Source organism: Somniosus microcephalus, chromosome 21, assembly GCF_052327205.1.
Source record: "Somniosus microcephalus isolate GS21.2 chromosome 21, FLI_Smic_1.0, whole genome shotgun sequence".
NCBI classification, from domain to species: Eukaryota; Metazoa; Chordata; class Chondrichthyes; order Squaliformes; family Somniosidae; genus Somniosus; species Somniosus microcephalus.
This window is the reverse complement of record NC_141007.1, coordinates 28,234,374-28,249,660: the sequence shown is the minus strand read 5'-3', so window position 1 is coordinate 28,249,660 and position 15,287 is coordinate 28,234,374. Positions and strand designations below refer to the sequence as shown.

Here is a 15,287-nt window from a genome sequence, read left to right as displayed (position 1 = left end):
CTGTAAATATCAGGGCCTCTGACTTAAAACTCCGTTACCCATGCCCCAATTCACTCAAACACTCTCCCCCTACAACCTTTCCTTCCAGTTCATATGTCTAATTTCCCCATCGGACCTCCCCGTCCCCAATGCACGGAGCCACTCTACCGCCTTGACGTTCTTATTCCCGCTGGTCTGGCGTTGAGCTTCTACCTGACATTGCCGCTTCGCTCTGGGATTGGCCTCTGTGCTGCAGGCAGGGGCTCCCGGTTCATCGCCCAGGGATATCCATGAGCAGCACAGAGTCTGTGACAGAACAAAGCAGCAACGTTAAGTAGGACCTGCAGCTGGATCAGCAGGAAGGACATCAGTGACTGAAGAAGCAACAGCTCGTGACCAGATCCCCTGGAGCAGTAAGTAAACTGTTGCAGTGTAAACTCGCACTGCAACGGCTGATTTGCCGCCCTGGGGGATTAAAACATGGACAGACTTGTGCACGCTGTGAATGGCTGGTTATGCTGCTGCATGGGGGAAAGCTGACGTGCTGGAGTCACTAAATCCAATAGTGCTGGGAATATGAATTGAAGAACTTTAACGTCCAGAGAAAGTGTTCAACAAGCATTTTCTCAATTGCTTACAATCATAGGAACAGGAGTAGGCCATTCAGCCCCGCGAGACAGTCAGTGAAGAAGAGAAGACGGAGGGACGGAGACATTGGTCGGTCCAGAGAAGATCATAAGAACATAAAAATTAGGAGCAGGAGTAGGCCATACGGCCCCTCGAGCCTGCTCCACCATTCAATAAGATCATGGCTGATTTGTACCTTAACTCCTTTTACCCGCCTTTGCTCCATATCCCTTAATACCCTTACCTAACAAAAATCTATCAATCGATCTCAGTTTTGAAAGTTTCAAGTGACCCAGCATCCACAGCCTTTTGAGGGAGAGTTCCAGGTTTTTACTGCCCGTGTATGAAGAACTGTTTCCTGATTTCACCTCTGAGTGGCCTGGCTCTAATTTTAAGATTATGCCGCCTTGTTTTGGATAGTTCCTTTGCATCTTTTTTTTATTCGTTCCTGGGATGTGGGCGTCGCTGGCAAGGCCAGCATTTATTGCCCATCCCCAATTGCCCTTGAGAAGATGGTGGTGAGCCGCCTTCTTGAACCGTTGCAGTCCGTGTGGTGAAGGTATTCCCACAGTGCTGTTAGGGAGGGAGTTCCAGGATTTTGACCCAGCGATGATGAAGGATCAGCGATATACTTCTAAGTCAGGATGGTGTGTGACTTGGAGGGGAACTTGGAGGTGATGGTGTTCCCATGTGCCTGCTGCCCCTTGTCCTTCTAGGTGGAAGAGGTCGCAGGTTTGGGAGGTACTGCCGAAGAAGCCTTGGTGAGTTGCTGCAGTGCATCTTGTAGATGGTACACACTGCAGCCACGATACGCCGGTGGTGGAGGGAGCGAATGTTTAAGGTGGTGGATGGGGTGCCAATCAAGCGGGCTGCTTTGTCCTGGATGGTGTCGAGCTTCTTGAGTGTTGTTGGAGCTGCACTCATCCAGGCAAGTGGAGAATATTCCATCACACTCCTTACTTGTGCCAAATCCCTTTATCATTATATAAGGACCTCTACACATCCCAACCGTTAAAACTCAAGTGAATACAAGCCAAGTTTATGCAATCTGTCCTCATAATTCAACCGTTTAAGTCCTGGTATCATTCTGGTGAATCTGCGCTGCACCCACTCCAAGGCGAATATATCGTTCCTGAGATGCGGTGTCCAAAACTGAACACAGATCAGCAGATGGGGTCGGTCCAAGGCTCTGTACAACTAAAGCACAACTTCCTGCCCTTTGCATTCCCGCCCCTCGAGATAAAGGCCAACGTTCCATTAGCCTTGTTGCTCACTTTTTGTACCTGTGCACTAGCCTTTAGTGATTTGAATACCTGGACACCTAAAGCCCTTTGCTCCTCCACAGCTCCTAGTCTCACCATTAAGAAAGTATTCTGATTTATCTTTCTTAAATCCAAAGTGGATGCCCTTACACTTCCCCAAATTGAACTCCATTTTCCAGTTTTACCGACTAACTTAATCTGTCCACGACCCTTTGTCACTTCCCACTACCGTCTATACAACTTTCTGTTCCTCCTAGCTTAATGACATCTGCAAACTTGGATATACAACTCTCGATTCTATCATCCAAGCCACTGATATTCATTGATTCTGAAACGCTGAGGCACCAGTACAGATCCCTGGAGAACACCACTTGTCACATTCTGCCAATCAGAGTACATTTCCTTTATCCCTACCCTCTGTCATGATGGGACATGGGGCAGCAAAAAGCTCCGGCCAGGTTTTCTGAGTGATACACTGTTCTTGAACTCGCACCCAAATCAGAAATTAAGGGGGCGATTTTGCCAACAGGGGCGCGTTGGAGGCGAGACTGCTGCTTGTCGGGTTTTAGTCCCACCTCCATCGACTTGTGCCAGCCCACGCTATTTTCCTTTGATTGACCTTGTTAAGCCCACCCAGAGGGTTTATCAGGCCAATTAAGGGAAAGCCAGTTACAGAGAACGTCAGCGTATGACGTTTCATCTGTCAAAAATTTTTGACAGATGAATTGTCATCGTTTGACAGCTCTGTGAAGCTGTCAATCACTGACATACTCTGTTGTTTGATGAGTCCTTGTATTCAAGGCTCATTAAATCTATCTGCTGAGCAGAAATCAGATGGTTGTTGCATCAGAGAATGCAGCAGCCATTCTGTCATCTCTGCTGGTGAGATGCGAGAGTCTCCGCATCCCCAACTGTTGAAGCCTGCAGGAAGAAACAAAGGTAAGTAAACATTTTCTATCACTTTTCACTCACCTCACATACTTACCTCTCCACACTTGAACACATCACTCACCTCCACAGTGCACTTTTGCACCCCACAGACCCTCGCAGACCCACTGCTCGCCTCGGTGACCCTGGCGGGGTTTCCCAATGTCGGGAAGCCCGCACCTCTGGTGGAAAAAGGGGATAATCCTCTTAACTGCCTGTTAATTACCTGTTAACAGGCAGTTAAGTGGCTGTAACTGTGATGAAATATTCCATTCATCACTGCCTGTGACTGTGGTTGGTTTCAGGTTCCCCTTTACCATTGTATTGCCTGTGACTGTGGTTGGTTTCAGGTTTCTCCTCACCATTGTATTGTGTATTGGAATGTATGGAATGTGTTGTGTGTAGGGCTCCGCCCATACCTGGCCTCTATGTAAGCCAGCTCAGTCTGGCCTCACAGCCAGTACTGCAGACCTCCAGGGAAGATACCTCTCTCCACTGCGTGTTATCTTCTAAGTTAATAAAAGCCTTGTTTCGTTTCGCTAACATCGAGTCTCGGGATTATTGAGGCACATCAATTTTATTAACTTATTTTTCAACACAATGGATCAACTCCTGAAACCCGAACGTTTGGATTTGGATCAGCATGCTCCGGACACATCAGCACACTTTGGACACTGGTTTATGTGTATGGAATTCTTCCTGGACAATTCCGCAGCCGTCAAAGACGCTACGGACGCTGCGAGTATGAAACTCGGAATTCTGCGGAATTGGGTAAGCCACCGGGTTTACCCCCTCATCCAAGACGCCGACACGTACCTGGCTGCCTGCGACATCTTAAAGGCGCATTACCAGCAGCCTACGAATGAGGTGTATGCTAGGCATCTGCTCGCCACTCGCGCACAGCGACCTGGGGAATCGGTGGAGGAGTTCCTAGGCACCCTGAAAATGCTTGGCAAAGACTGCAAGTGCCGAGATGTAAAAGCCGCAGTGTACACCGACGAGCTTGTTCGCAATGCCTTTATCACAGGCCTCAGCTCCACTTACATCCGGCAAAGACTGCTGGAAAAAACGGGATTGGACCTGAAACAGGCTGCGGACACCGCGCGATCCCTGGATGTGGCCCAGAGAAACTCGGACGCCTACTCTTCAGCCCGCGCCGTCCACGCCGCCACGTGTGCACCAAGGGCGCCGCCATCTTGGAAGGCATCTTCCCCGCCCGACACCGTCGGGGCCCCGCTCTCCCCCCAGAAGCCCTACGACAGCCGCGACGCGTCAGGGACCCAACTGCTACTTCTGCGGGCAGCCAAAGCACACCAGAAACCGGCGAAAGGCACCACCTGCTTTAAGTGCGGTAAGAAGTGGCACTTTGGGAAGGTGTGCAGAGGGAACCCCGCTGGAAAACCAAAACCCGCCACCGCCGCGTGTGCGCCGTGGGAGTGGCCATCTTGGACACCATCTTGCCCGACCTCGTGGGGTCCGCCATCTTGTGAGCAGACAGCACGGACGCCATCTTGTCTCGATCAGGGCCCTACAGTGGCATCGGTCACAGTGGACCAGACCAGGCCCCACCCGCTATCCAAATCAATGGTGGACATCGAGGTAAACGGGTGCGGGGTTAAATGTTTAATTGACAGTGGAAGCACGGAGAGTTTTATCCACCCGGAACTGGCACGACAACTCTCCCTAAAGGTGGTCCCTACTCGGGGTACCATCTCTATGGCTGATAAAACCCAGACATTGACCATTCTGGGTTACTGCACGGTACAATTGTCCGTTAACGGGACTGTATACGATAATTTTAAAGTATTAATCATGAAGAATCTATGCGCGAGTGTGATCTTGGGCCTGGATTTCCAGTGCAACCACCAAAGCATCACGCTCAAGTACGGTGGGTCCCAGCCGCCCCTCACAGTGTGCGGCCTGGCTACCCTGAAGGTAAAGTCGCCTTCGCTATTCGCGAACCTTACCCCTAACTGCCGGCCAATAGCGACCAAAAGCAGGAGGTACAGCTGGGAGGACAGGCGGTTTATCGCAACCGAGGTAGACAGGCTCCTGAAAGAGCGCATTATTGAATGCAGCAATAGCCCGTGGCGCGCCCAAGTGGTGGTGGTAAGGGGTAGCGAGAAGAAACGGATGGTGATCGACGATAGCCAAACGATCAACAGGTACACCCAACTAGACGCCTACCCGCTACCCCGCATATTAGAAATGGTGAACCAAATTGCCCAATACCGGGTGTTCTCCACCATCGACCTCAAGTCAGCGTACCACCAGCTCCCTATCAGACCAGAGGACCGCCCGTACACCGCCTTCGAGGCGAACGGACGCCTCTACCAATTCCTCAGAGTCCCCTTTGGGGTGGCGAATGGGGTCTCGGTCTTCCAGAGGGAGATGGATCGCATGGTCGATGACCACCACTTGCAGGCAACCTTCCCCTACCTCGACAACGTCACCATCTGCGGTCACAACCAGCAGGATCACGACTCGAACCTCGAGAGGTTCCTGAAAACCGCACAAAAACTCAACCTCACCTACAACGAGGACAAGTGCGTTTTCAACACCACGCGCCTCTGCATACTAGGCAGCGTGGTGGAGAATGGGGAAATCGGACCAGACCCCGACCGATTGCGCCCCCTACGGGAGCTGCCCCTGCCCAACACTCCCAAAGCCCTGAAAAGGTGCCTGGGGTTATTTTCTTATTATTCCCAATGGGTCCCCAACTACTCCGACAAAGCCCGCCCCCTCTTGAAAGCATCCTCTTTTCCGCTCTCTGCTGAGGCCCACGCCGCCTTCAAAAGCATTAAGCAGGATATTGAGCGGGCCACGCTACAGGCAGTGGACGAGAACACTCCATTTCAAGTGGAAAGTGATGCGTCTGACTTTGCCTTGGCGGCCACCCTCAACCAGGCGGGGCGGCCCGTAGCTTTCTTCTCGAGGACCCTCCAAGGGCCCGAGATCAGACACTCCTCCGTGGAAAAGGAGGCCCAAGCCATCGTGGAGGCAGTGCGCCACTGGCGCCACTACCTAGCCGGCAAACGCTTCACCCTACTTACCGACCAGCGGTCGGTAGCGTTTATGTTCAATAATAAACAGAGGGGGAAGATCAAAAATGATAAGATTCTTAGGTGGCGGATCGAGCTCTCCACCTTCGAGTATGACATCATTTACCGGCCAGGGGCCCTTAACGAATCCCCAGATGCCCTCTCACGAGGGATGTGTGCCAGCGCCACCGGGGATCGGCTACAGACCCTCCACAACGACCTCTGCCACCCAGGGGTCACGCGGCTGTTCCACTTCATAAAGTCCCGCAACTTACCCTACTCGATTGAGGAAGTTCGGTCTCTGACCAGGAACTGCCACACTTGCGCTGAGTGCAAGCCTCGGTTCTACCACCCTGATAGAGCCCACTTAATAAAAGCTACACGGCCCTTTGAGCGGCTCAGCTTAGATTTCAAGGGCCCCCTCCCGTCCGTCGACCGCAATGTTTACTTCCTGAACATTGTGGACGAATACTCCTGGTTCCCATTCGCCTTCCCCTGCCCAGACATGACCAGCGCCACGGTCATTAAATGCCTCAACAGCCTGTTCTGCCTGTTCGGTATGCCGAGCTACATCCACACGGATAGGGGGGCGTCCTTCATGAGTGAAGAGCTACGCCAGTACATGCTGTCCAAGGGTATCGCCACGAGCCGTACCACCAGCTACAACCCCCGGGGTAACGGTCAAGTGGAGCGAGAGAACGGGACAGTATGGAAAGCAGTCACTCTAGCTCTAAGGACCAAGGGCCTCCCTATCTCCCGCTGGCAGGAAGTCCTCTCAGATGTGCTCCATTCGATACGGTCGCTATTGTGTACTGCCACTAATGCCACGCCTCATGAACGAATGTTTAGCTTCCCCCGGAAATCCACCTCAGGCGTATCCATGCCGTCATGGCTCTCCACCCGGGTCCGGTATTCGTGCGAAGGCATGTGAGGGGCCATAAGACGGACCCTCTCGTGGAGCCAGTGCACCTACTCCACGCCAACCCCCAATACGCATATGTCCGGCACGCCGACGGAAGGGAGGACACCGTGTCAATAAAAGACGTCGCCCCAGCCGGTAACGACAACAACCACGGCAATAGCAGCAACAACGACCACAGCAACTCTTACCCACCCACTACTCTTTCATCACCCCCGGAAGAACATCGACCAACGGCACCCCCACCAACTACCCCTTCAACAACCCTGGCGGCACCCCCGGCAGAGACCCAGGAGGCCACCGGGGACACCCAGCCGACACCCGCGACACCACAACAGCCACATCGGTCGCAGAGGACTACCAAACCCCCGAACAGACTAAATCTATAGAAGGGGTGAATGTGATGAAATATTCCATTCATCACTGCCTGTGACTGTGGTTGGTTTCAGGTTTCTCCTCACCATTGTATTGTGTATTGGAATGTATGGAATGTGTTGTGTGTAGGGCTCCGCCCATACCTGGCCTCTATGTAAGCCAGCTCAGTCTGGCCTCACAGCCAGTACTGCAGACCTCCAGGGAAGATACCTCTCTCCACTGCGTGTTATCTTCTAAGTTAATAAAAGCCTTGTTTCGTTTCGCTAACATCGAGTCTCGGGATTATTGAGGCACATCAGTAACCCCCTTCCCGCCTCCAGGAGACGGGACCCGGCGCGGGTCGGCTACCCGCCTCCTGGGAAGATGGCACGAAGAGGGGTTGGGGGCGGGATTGGCACCCGCCCCTAGATCCTGCCATTTTACCGGCAGTCCTGCTTCCAAACCCGCCTCCCCAGGGCTGGCAAGATCGCGCCCTAAGAAAGAGATGGCATTTATACAGCACCTTTCATGGCCTCAGGATGTCCCAAAGTGCTTCACATCCAATTAAGTGCTTTTTCGAAGCACAGTCACTGTTGTAATGTTGGGAAACATGGCAGTCAATTTGCACACAACAAGATCGCACAAACAGCAATGAGATAAATGACCAGATAATCTGTTTTAGTGGTGTTGATTGAGGGCTAAATATTGGTCAGGTGACCGGGGAGAACTCCCTGCTCTTCTTCAAATAGTTTTGTGGGATCTTTTAACGTCACATCCGAATGACAGCACCTCCGACAGTGCAGCACTCCCTCAGTGTCAGGCTGGATTTTGTGCGCAAATCTCTGGAGTGGAGTTGGAACGCATAACCTTCTGACTCAGAGGCGAGACCGCTACCTCTGAGCCAAGGCTGGCACCCTAAACTGAAACAAACTTGTACAATCGGCTCGCAATGGCTTCATGTGTTACTGCACTACCTGATGCGGTACCATACAACATTGGCCGAGATTTGAACCATGGCTTGTGCTGGACTATCTGGTGTCAGCCAGGGTAGTAATAAAGGCACTGCAATTAGCCTCATCAGCTCTGACGAGGGATAAGAAAATCAGAAGGGTTCTCGATACCTGGTTACTGCTCAGGGACATATGCTAGAAAGTTTGGACATCAGGTGAGGGCAGGGTCAGGATCAGTGTATGTTGCCCTCCCTGGTTGAAAAGCCTGTTGACACAATCTAGGTTCGCAGATGAAGAATAGCCACTTGGGATAAGGCATTGGAGAGTTGCCGCTGCCCATGGAACAGTGGGTTGGTGCGTTCAGGAGAGGAGAGAGAAAAGGGTGAGAAAATTGGAGTGGGGGGGCGGTGCGGTGTGGGGAGGGGAAGCGTATGCAATGAACATTAGCGAAGGCAAATACAAATCAAGTCTGGTATCTGAACTCGTGACTCTCTGGGTTGTACGTCCAAACACCCTGTGATGATGGCTTACTGGGCCACTTCTCTGAACAGCAAATAAAACAGGACTGTGGAAGCACTGGAGGTTAAACTACAGTGCGCACAATGTCTATCCATTTAGTTGTCAGAATTCATAAAATACACGGTTGGTCACTTAACTTCCACAAGGGGTTTACATATTTTGTTATTTTAAAAGATAGATTGTAGAGAAGGTTGTTGTTTTTCAGTGCCACACTCAGAAGCACACTAAGACTGACGTATAGTGAACTTACAGCACTCTTCGCCTGGGTCAGCTGAGCATTCTTCTGCTCCAGCTCCTGAATCCGCAAAGCAAGCATATCTGTTTTTTCAATGGCTAGTTGGAGCTCTTCTTCCTTTGCCCTCATCTCGATGTTCTGACCTGCCACATGTAGGAGTGGCTTTACCTGCAAAAAGGAAAAGTTTGTTAATGCAGGCTTTTTAAAAAAAAAGAAAGATAGGTCAGAGGCAGACTCCATTTTAACAAAAGGAGCAGAGCAAGGAAATAACACAACAAAATAAAACGTCCTCAGAATAAATCTACCTCGAAACCTTCCCCTTAAATTCTTTGCACAATGAGACGGATTGAATAATGTCTGAGGTAGAATTTATTTCAATATTCTCAATGAGTACATTAATGTATCTCAACGCCAGCTTTACTAACGTTACAGTTTATAAGTTTTAGTCAAACCAGATCACCATTAGTGTAAAGATAAATCACAATGCATCATGTTAACACCCTCACCCCCCCACTAGTGCATAATGAGAAAAGAAAACTACAAAACCCATTGGGGCAAGAATTCCTCTGGTTGCTAAGGGCCGCACCTTCGTTCACGTGCTCATGAAGATTGTCTCTACTCAGTATTTCTATCAAAATTGTAAGCATGCTGTAAAAGAATGTGAATATGGTTTTGTTAGAAATGCTGAACAGAGGAAACCTTAATCGCGTATGCAATGTGGTTACACATAGCGACCAGGAGAATTCTTACCCAACTGGGACAAATCAAAGCTAAAAACGCCAAGTCTAACACTTAATCGTACCTTGCTTTGGCTCAGACAGCTGTCTCAGGCAAGAAAATACCTTGGATGGCTGCAGTTACAGATTGGCACCCTACAAGATGGAGTCAAACCAGTGGGTAATTCTGGAAGTGTTACACCACAGGTAGGATCTTTTTCTCTGGAGCTGTAGTCCCTCAGGAGTATTGTAGCTACAACAAGGGGAGGGAATTGAAACCAAGCCAGAGGACCCAGGTCAAACCAGTGCAAAACTGTTATTACCTCACACATGACTGGTATTTGGAGAACCACATTATAATGTAAACTTCAGCCACAATTTATAGAAACACAGCAATTTTCCCCACTCAGCAAAGGAACTGTCATCTAGAATTGTCATCTGCAAGTAATCATTGCTCAGTTCCAGACATAACAAGAGAGCAATCAGTGGAATGTAAAACCTCCCGCCTGCACAGAATACTTCCCAAGTGCGTTGGTTGAGAATAAGAAAATAAATGGACCAATGTAATAGGATATTTCACATACTGTGCAGTTGCTCAGCAAGAGAAGCTGAAGGCAGACTCGTGAGGTGGTTGGTGAACAGTTTTAGAATACTGTATTGGATCATTATCTGACTGATGGTGGCTGTTTGCAGGTCGAGAGGAAGTGGGGAAGAGCCCGTCAATGAAGGAAGGGTGGAACCTAAAAACAAGACTGAAAGCCAAAAAGGGCAGGAAGAGAACTAAAGGACGTGAAAAGTCCTGCGGAGTGTGCGAGACACATGCTGGAAGGAGAGAACAAACGAGTGAGCAAGCGAAAGAGATACAATGAGAAAGAAAGATAAACAGAAACACACAGTGAATGATAGACAGGGAGAATGAGCAAGAAAGTGAGAGATAAAGGCAGACAGAGAGAGGGGAAAGAGAGGTAAGTAGTCTACAGAGAGAACAAGATAGAATTAGAGAAATCACAACAGAGGGAGGCCATTCAATCCATCATGCATGCATTGTCGCTAGCTCTTAACTGGAGATGTCTGTTTTAATCTCATTTCCCTGCCCTTTCCCCATGTCTTTAAAAAAGTTTTTCCTTTTCAAATATTTAACTAATTCTCTTTTAAATGAGCTCATAGTCTTTGACTCAATAGTCACTTGTGGCCATGCATTCCACAATCTAATAACCTACAACGTGGGGGAAAATATCTTCTAACCCTCCCCCTCCGTTCGTCTATATCCGTGTCCCCCTGTTAACCAATTCTCTAACCAGTGGGTCAGTCTTTCACTATTGACCTTCTCAAAAACTTGCACGATTTTCAAGCGTACAATTGACGTCCTTTGCCTCGCACTTAATCTGAAATATTTTATTTTAAGTATTTTCTTTTCTTCTATTAAATGTAATTTTTTTTAAATGTTCAGAATTGAATTAACAAGGTTCTGACTGAGTAAGCCAAACACAAGAGCATCCTTTCTTCTGTTGCCATTGTAATGCGATCAGCTGTCGTCAAACCCATCCCTCATTTCTTTAAAACAGGACTGTGGTGACAGAGCAGGGGAGTGCCACTAATGCGATAGCTCTTTCAAAGAGGCATGATGGGCCTAATGGACTCCTTCTGTGCTGTATGATGATTCTACAAGTGGCCACAAGTGACAACTTCGTGGCTCACTTATGGCCAATCAGAATAGTTAGGCAGTTTGTGAATGGGCAGTGATATTTCCTGGTGCCAGCTTGGAAGTAAGGAAAAAATATTGCGGACAAGCAAAAGTAATAGAAACGTCTGAATGTGGGGAAAAACAGAGTGGAGAGATAAAGGGAAAACGCTGGAAATACTCAGCAGGTCAGTCAGCATCTGTGGAGAGAGAAAGAGAGTTAAGGTTTCAGAGCGATGATCTTTCGTCAGAATGGCAAACATTAGAGATGTTTCAACCAAGAGGCAGGGAAAGGGGGGAGGGGAGGAAAGAACAAAAGGGAAAGCCTGCAGGAGAGATTATATGACAAAAGGGATGATGGTGCAAGGCGAAAGTGGGTGGACATGTAAAGAAACAGAAGATGGCTCTGGAGGAGCTGTAAATTGCAACAGCAGAACCATTATCAGCACTTGCTGTCCAAAACAAGAGAGCAGTGGTTATGATCTGCAATTGTTGAACTCGATGTGGAGTCGGAAGGTTGCAGTGCGGAGAGCACACTGCATTCACTGAAAAAATTACAACCCCCCAAAGTATATCACACACACATAGCGATGTTGAGCAATTTTCAACTCAAACTATGAGCTCATCTGTAGATCACAAATTTCCAATGTCTTGTGTATGTGTAATTAGCTCATCTCCAGTTCCACATGAGAGTTGTTGCTGCTGAAATTGATTCATCAAGCAAGGAAAGCTCACAATGAGTATTGACAAAATGCAACCAATCAAATCCTAGAACTTCCCCTGCGTGAGGTAAACTAACTGAACAAATTCAACACACTGTTGCATAAATCTAGAATCCCCTCCAAAACCGTCAGGAAGTTAGTTTAGAGGAATATATTTGAGGCTTTAAAATTATGAAAGGTTTTGATAGAGTGGATACAGAGGGAATGTTTCCACTTGTGGGGAAGAGCAAAACTAGAGGCCATCAATATAAGGTAGTCACCAAAAAATCCAGAGTGGTGAGAATGTGGAACTCACTACCACAGAGAGTGGTTGAAGCGAAGAGTATAGATGCATTTAAGGGGAGGCTGGACAAGCATATGAGGGAAGGGAATAGAGGGTTATGATGATAGATTTAGATGAGGAAAGACGGGAGGAGGCTCGTGTGGAGCATTAGCACCGACATGGACTGGTTGGGACGAATGGCCTGTTTTTGTGCTGTATATCCTATGTAATCCTATGCAGTGTTTATCGTGTCACACACATCAAGGGTGTGATTGAAGACATATACATTGGCCAGATTTTGCTGGAGTGAGGCATCCATTAGTTAGACCTTTTCCTGCACCCTTCAGCCCAAAAATATTTTGCCCTGTAAGTTGCTGGAATTGTGAGCTGATAATGGCGCAGTGAGGACAATGGGGCGTCTGGGACCTTAGTAAATGACGGGACCAACAGTCTATCTCCTTAAACAATTAGATTTAAGGACTGGAAAGAAACAGAGGAACAACAGAGAAGGAGGGTGAATTAGAAGGCTTTACTTTTAGTTAAAACTTACCGTTGTTGCTTTAAGTGGTTTTATTTTCACATAGACTTGGTAGTACAGGGAGCAAAAACGCTGCTTTACAACCAGTACCCAGGGCTATCTGACACTCTCCAATAATTGCTATTGCAAAGTCTGAATTTATTCAAGTTATAAGTTGTAGCTCCACACTGTGGGGCTGAGAGACACTGCTCATCCTGCCTCACAATAAACAAACCTTCTGTTTGTCAATTAAGACATTATTTGTTCAGAAGTCTTCTTTATCAGCCTACTCTGCATTACCAGCTGAAGGAAGACAATTTAATGGTATGAGGCTCCCAAATGGCAATGGAGCAGAGGGAGGGAATTAGGGATAAAACTAGCAGGAGCCAGAAACCTATCCCCATCCGGTGCACTTCCCCCTTAACTCTGGCGGGAGTCTGATGGCGGGGCAGCAAATTAGGCCGGAACCCGGATACACCAGGCCCTAGATTTAGCCTGCTGTTTCTGCGAGGCCTTATAAGGGACAGAATCTCTGCCCACTTAACACGAGGCTGGTGGCATGGGAGGGGCGCGGCCAGGGGTGGGGGAGTCCCAGGCCAGGAGTTCCTGTGTCCCTGGCCTGGTTGGGCAATGGCAGGCTGGTACACCAAACAGGGGAGGCAACACAAGCCGGCTCAGAGCTGACATCAGTGCTCTCCATCACCCTAGAAATTCCAAACGTGACTCGTGCAATTCACCTACTCAGGGGAATCCGGAGTTTAAAAGCAACTTGAAACTTGGATTGAAATGTTGATCCCTCAGTTGAGAGGCCAATGCACTAGAATTGTGACTAATGAACCCAATTTTTAAAAGTCTGTTTACAATGGTTAACCAAAGGAAAAAAATGAAATCATAAATAGATATTCTTCAGTGTATCGTAAGGCACATCTGCAAATTAAAACACACCCATTATATTTAACCCAATGTAGATCAAACTGCAAACATTAACCCCCAAATCCCCAATTCAGAGATTTGAGCCATGTACTATTGTTCATTATGGTGCAGACTGACCACGAGAACACTCATTTTTAATTAAATTCCATCTAACACAAAATTGTGCTGTTGTACATACATATTCATCTGCTGTAATTGACAACCGAATGCTGGGTATACAGGTCACCCTGGTGAATATTTCCTTTTAAATTCCACGTCAACATCATTTCAGAAAAAAATAATTACATTGTTGGTTAAGAAAGCACTTCAAATCATAATGATTGATTTCACATTGTTACTTGATATCTTCAGCACAGTAAGTTATTAAATCTAGAGTCTCACATTGCCTTATCTTTTCAGCTCAAATCACAATACTATCAACTACATCAGCAGGTGTGAGGAATAGAAGGGATTTAGTAAGGTTTGTTGTGCAGCTCCTTTAATAAAGAGTTGGGATCCTTCCAATCACCCGACTACATTGCCGCTCAGTTGGCACATATCAGTTTGTGGAACGGAAAGGCGTTTTCAAAATGGCCACATAAGTTGTCATGGCGACGTTCCTTGTCTTAACACATTCAGCAAAATGAACTTGCTCCCGTCAAAAGAAATTCAATTCCCTGCACCCTAAGCTTCACGCCCTGCTTTCTCACTGGATTGCAAGACACGTTCAGATGAAAGAGCCTCTTTGGCCTATTTGATGTCATCCTTGCAGAATCCTATCCTACTATCCCCCCATGACAGCATCTAGACAATTCTTCAATGAATCTAGTATCTTATCTCAACCACCCTTCCGTTCAACCCATTCCAGTTGTCAGTTATAATCTTTAATATCTTCTATAACCAGGAGACCAGGTAATCGAGCTATGGGCTTCACCAGCCTCCCCATACTTACTATCAACACATACAGCCACAGTAGACACAAGGATTCCGAATGTGTTAATTGCTTGAACACAATGTGGATTTTAAAGCAAGTTTAGTTACCAGTAAAGGACAATGCAAGCGCCTACACCTCTGGTCCTCTCTACTAAAGTGGTGTTTTCAGACTTCTTTGTGTGGGAAACCACAATACTGTAACTTGCATTTAAAATGTGCCTTTAACATAGCAAAACGTTCTAAGGTGCTTAAGAGACCCTTGTTCTAGCTTCCAAAAGACAATATTAACTAGCCAAAGGCCTAGAATTTATTTTTTTGATTTGTTTACAGCAATGGAAATTTCACAACAGTAAATCAACAAATACAGAAATCTGATGACAGATGAACAGAAGTCTGGTGATCCCATCAACTTTCTCATATCCAGGGGTTTCAGTTCAATAACTTAATGTTCCAAGGTACGGGCTGGGCAAGGTCAAAAACAAAACAGTGGATGGTGCGGGAAAGTGGAGTTGAGGTCGATGATCAGCCTTCATCTTATTGAATGGCGGAGCAGGTTCGAGGGGCCGTATGACCTACTCCTGTTCCTATTTCTTATGTTCTTATGTGCCAGTGAACAGGGAATGATAATTACATTAATATCTAATTGGAAATAGCATCCCATCTAATTGTGCTGTATGAACTGGCACAAAAATATTCTGGACATTAAAGTCCTCAAACCCGGCACTAAGCTC

The 15,287-nt window shown here is 47.7% G+C and overlaps 1 protein-coding gene across 3 annotated transcripts in view; it reads right to left on the bottom strand.

Moving 5' to 3' along the window:
• LOC147102664 (putative uncharacterized protein MYH16) overlaps nucleotides 1-15,287 on the bottom strand; it is a 589,631-nt gene that overhangs the window by 509,071 nt on the left and 65,273 nt on the right. For all 3 annotated transcript variants that reach the window (XM_085963368.1, XM_085963373.1, XM_085963369.1), the window contains exon 2: nucleotides 8,829-8,981. In XM_085963368.1, coding sequence (XP_085819494.1) covers nucleotides 8,829-8,981 — 153 coding nt within the window. The remainder of the gene's footprint in view (nucleotides 1-8,828; nucleotides 8,982-15,287) is intronic.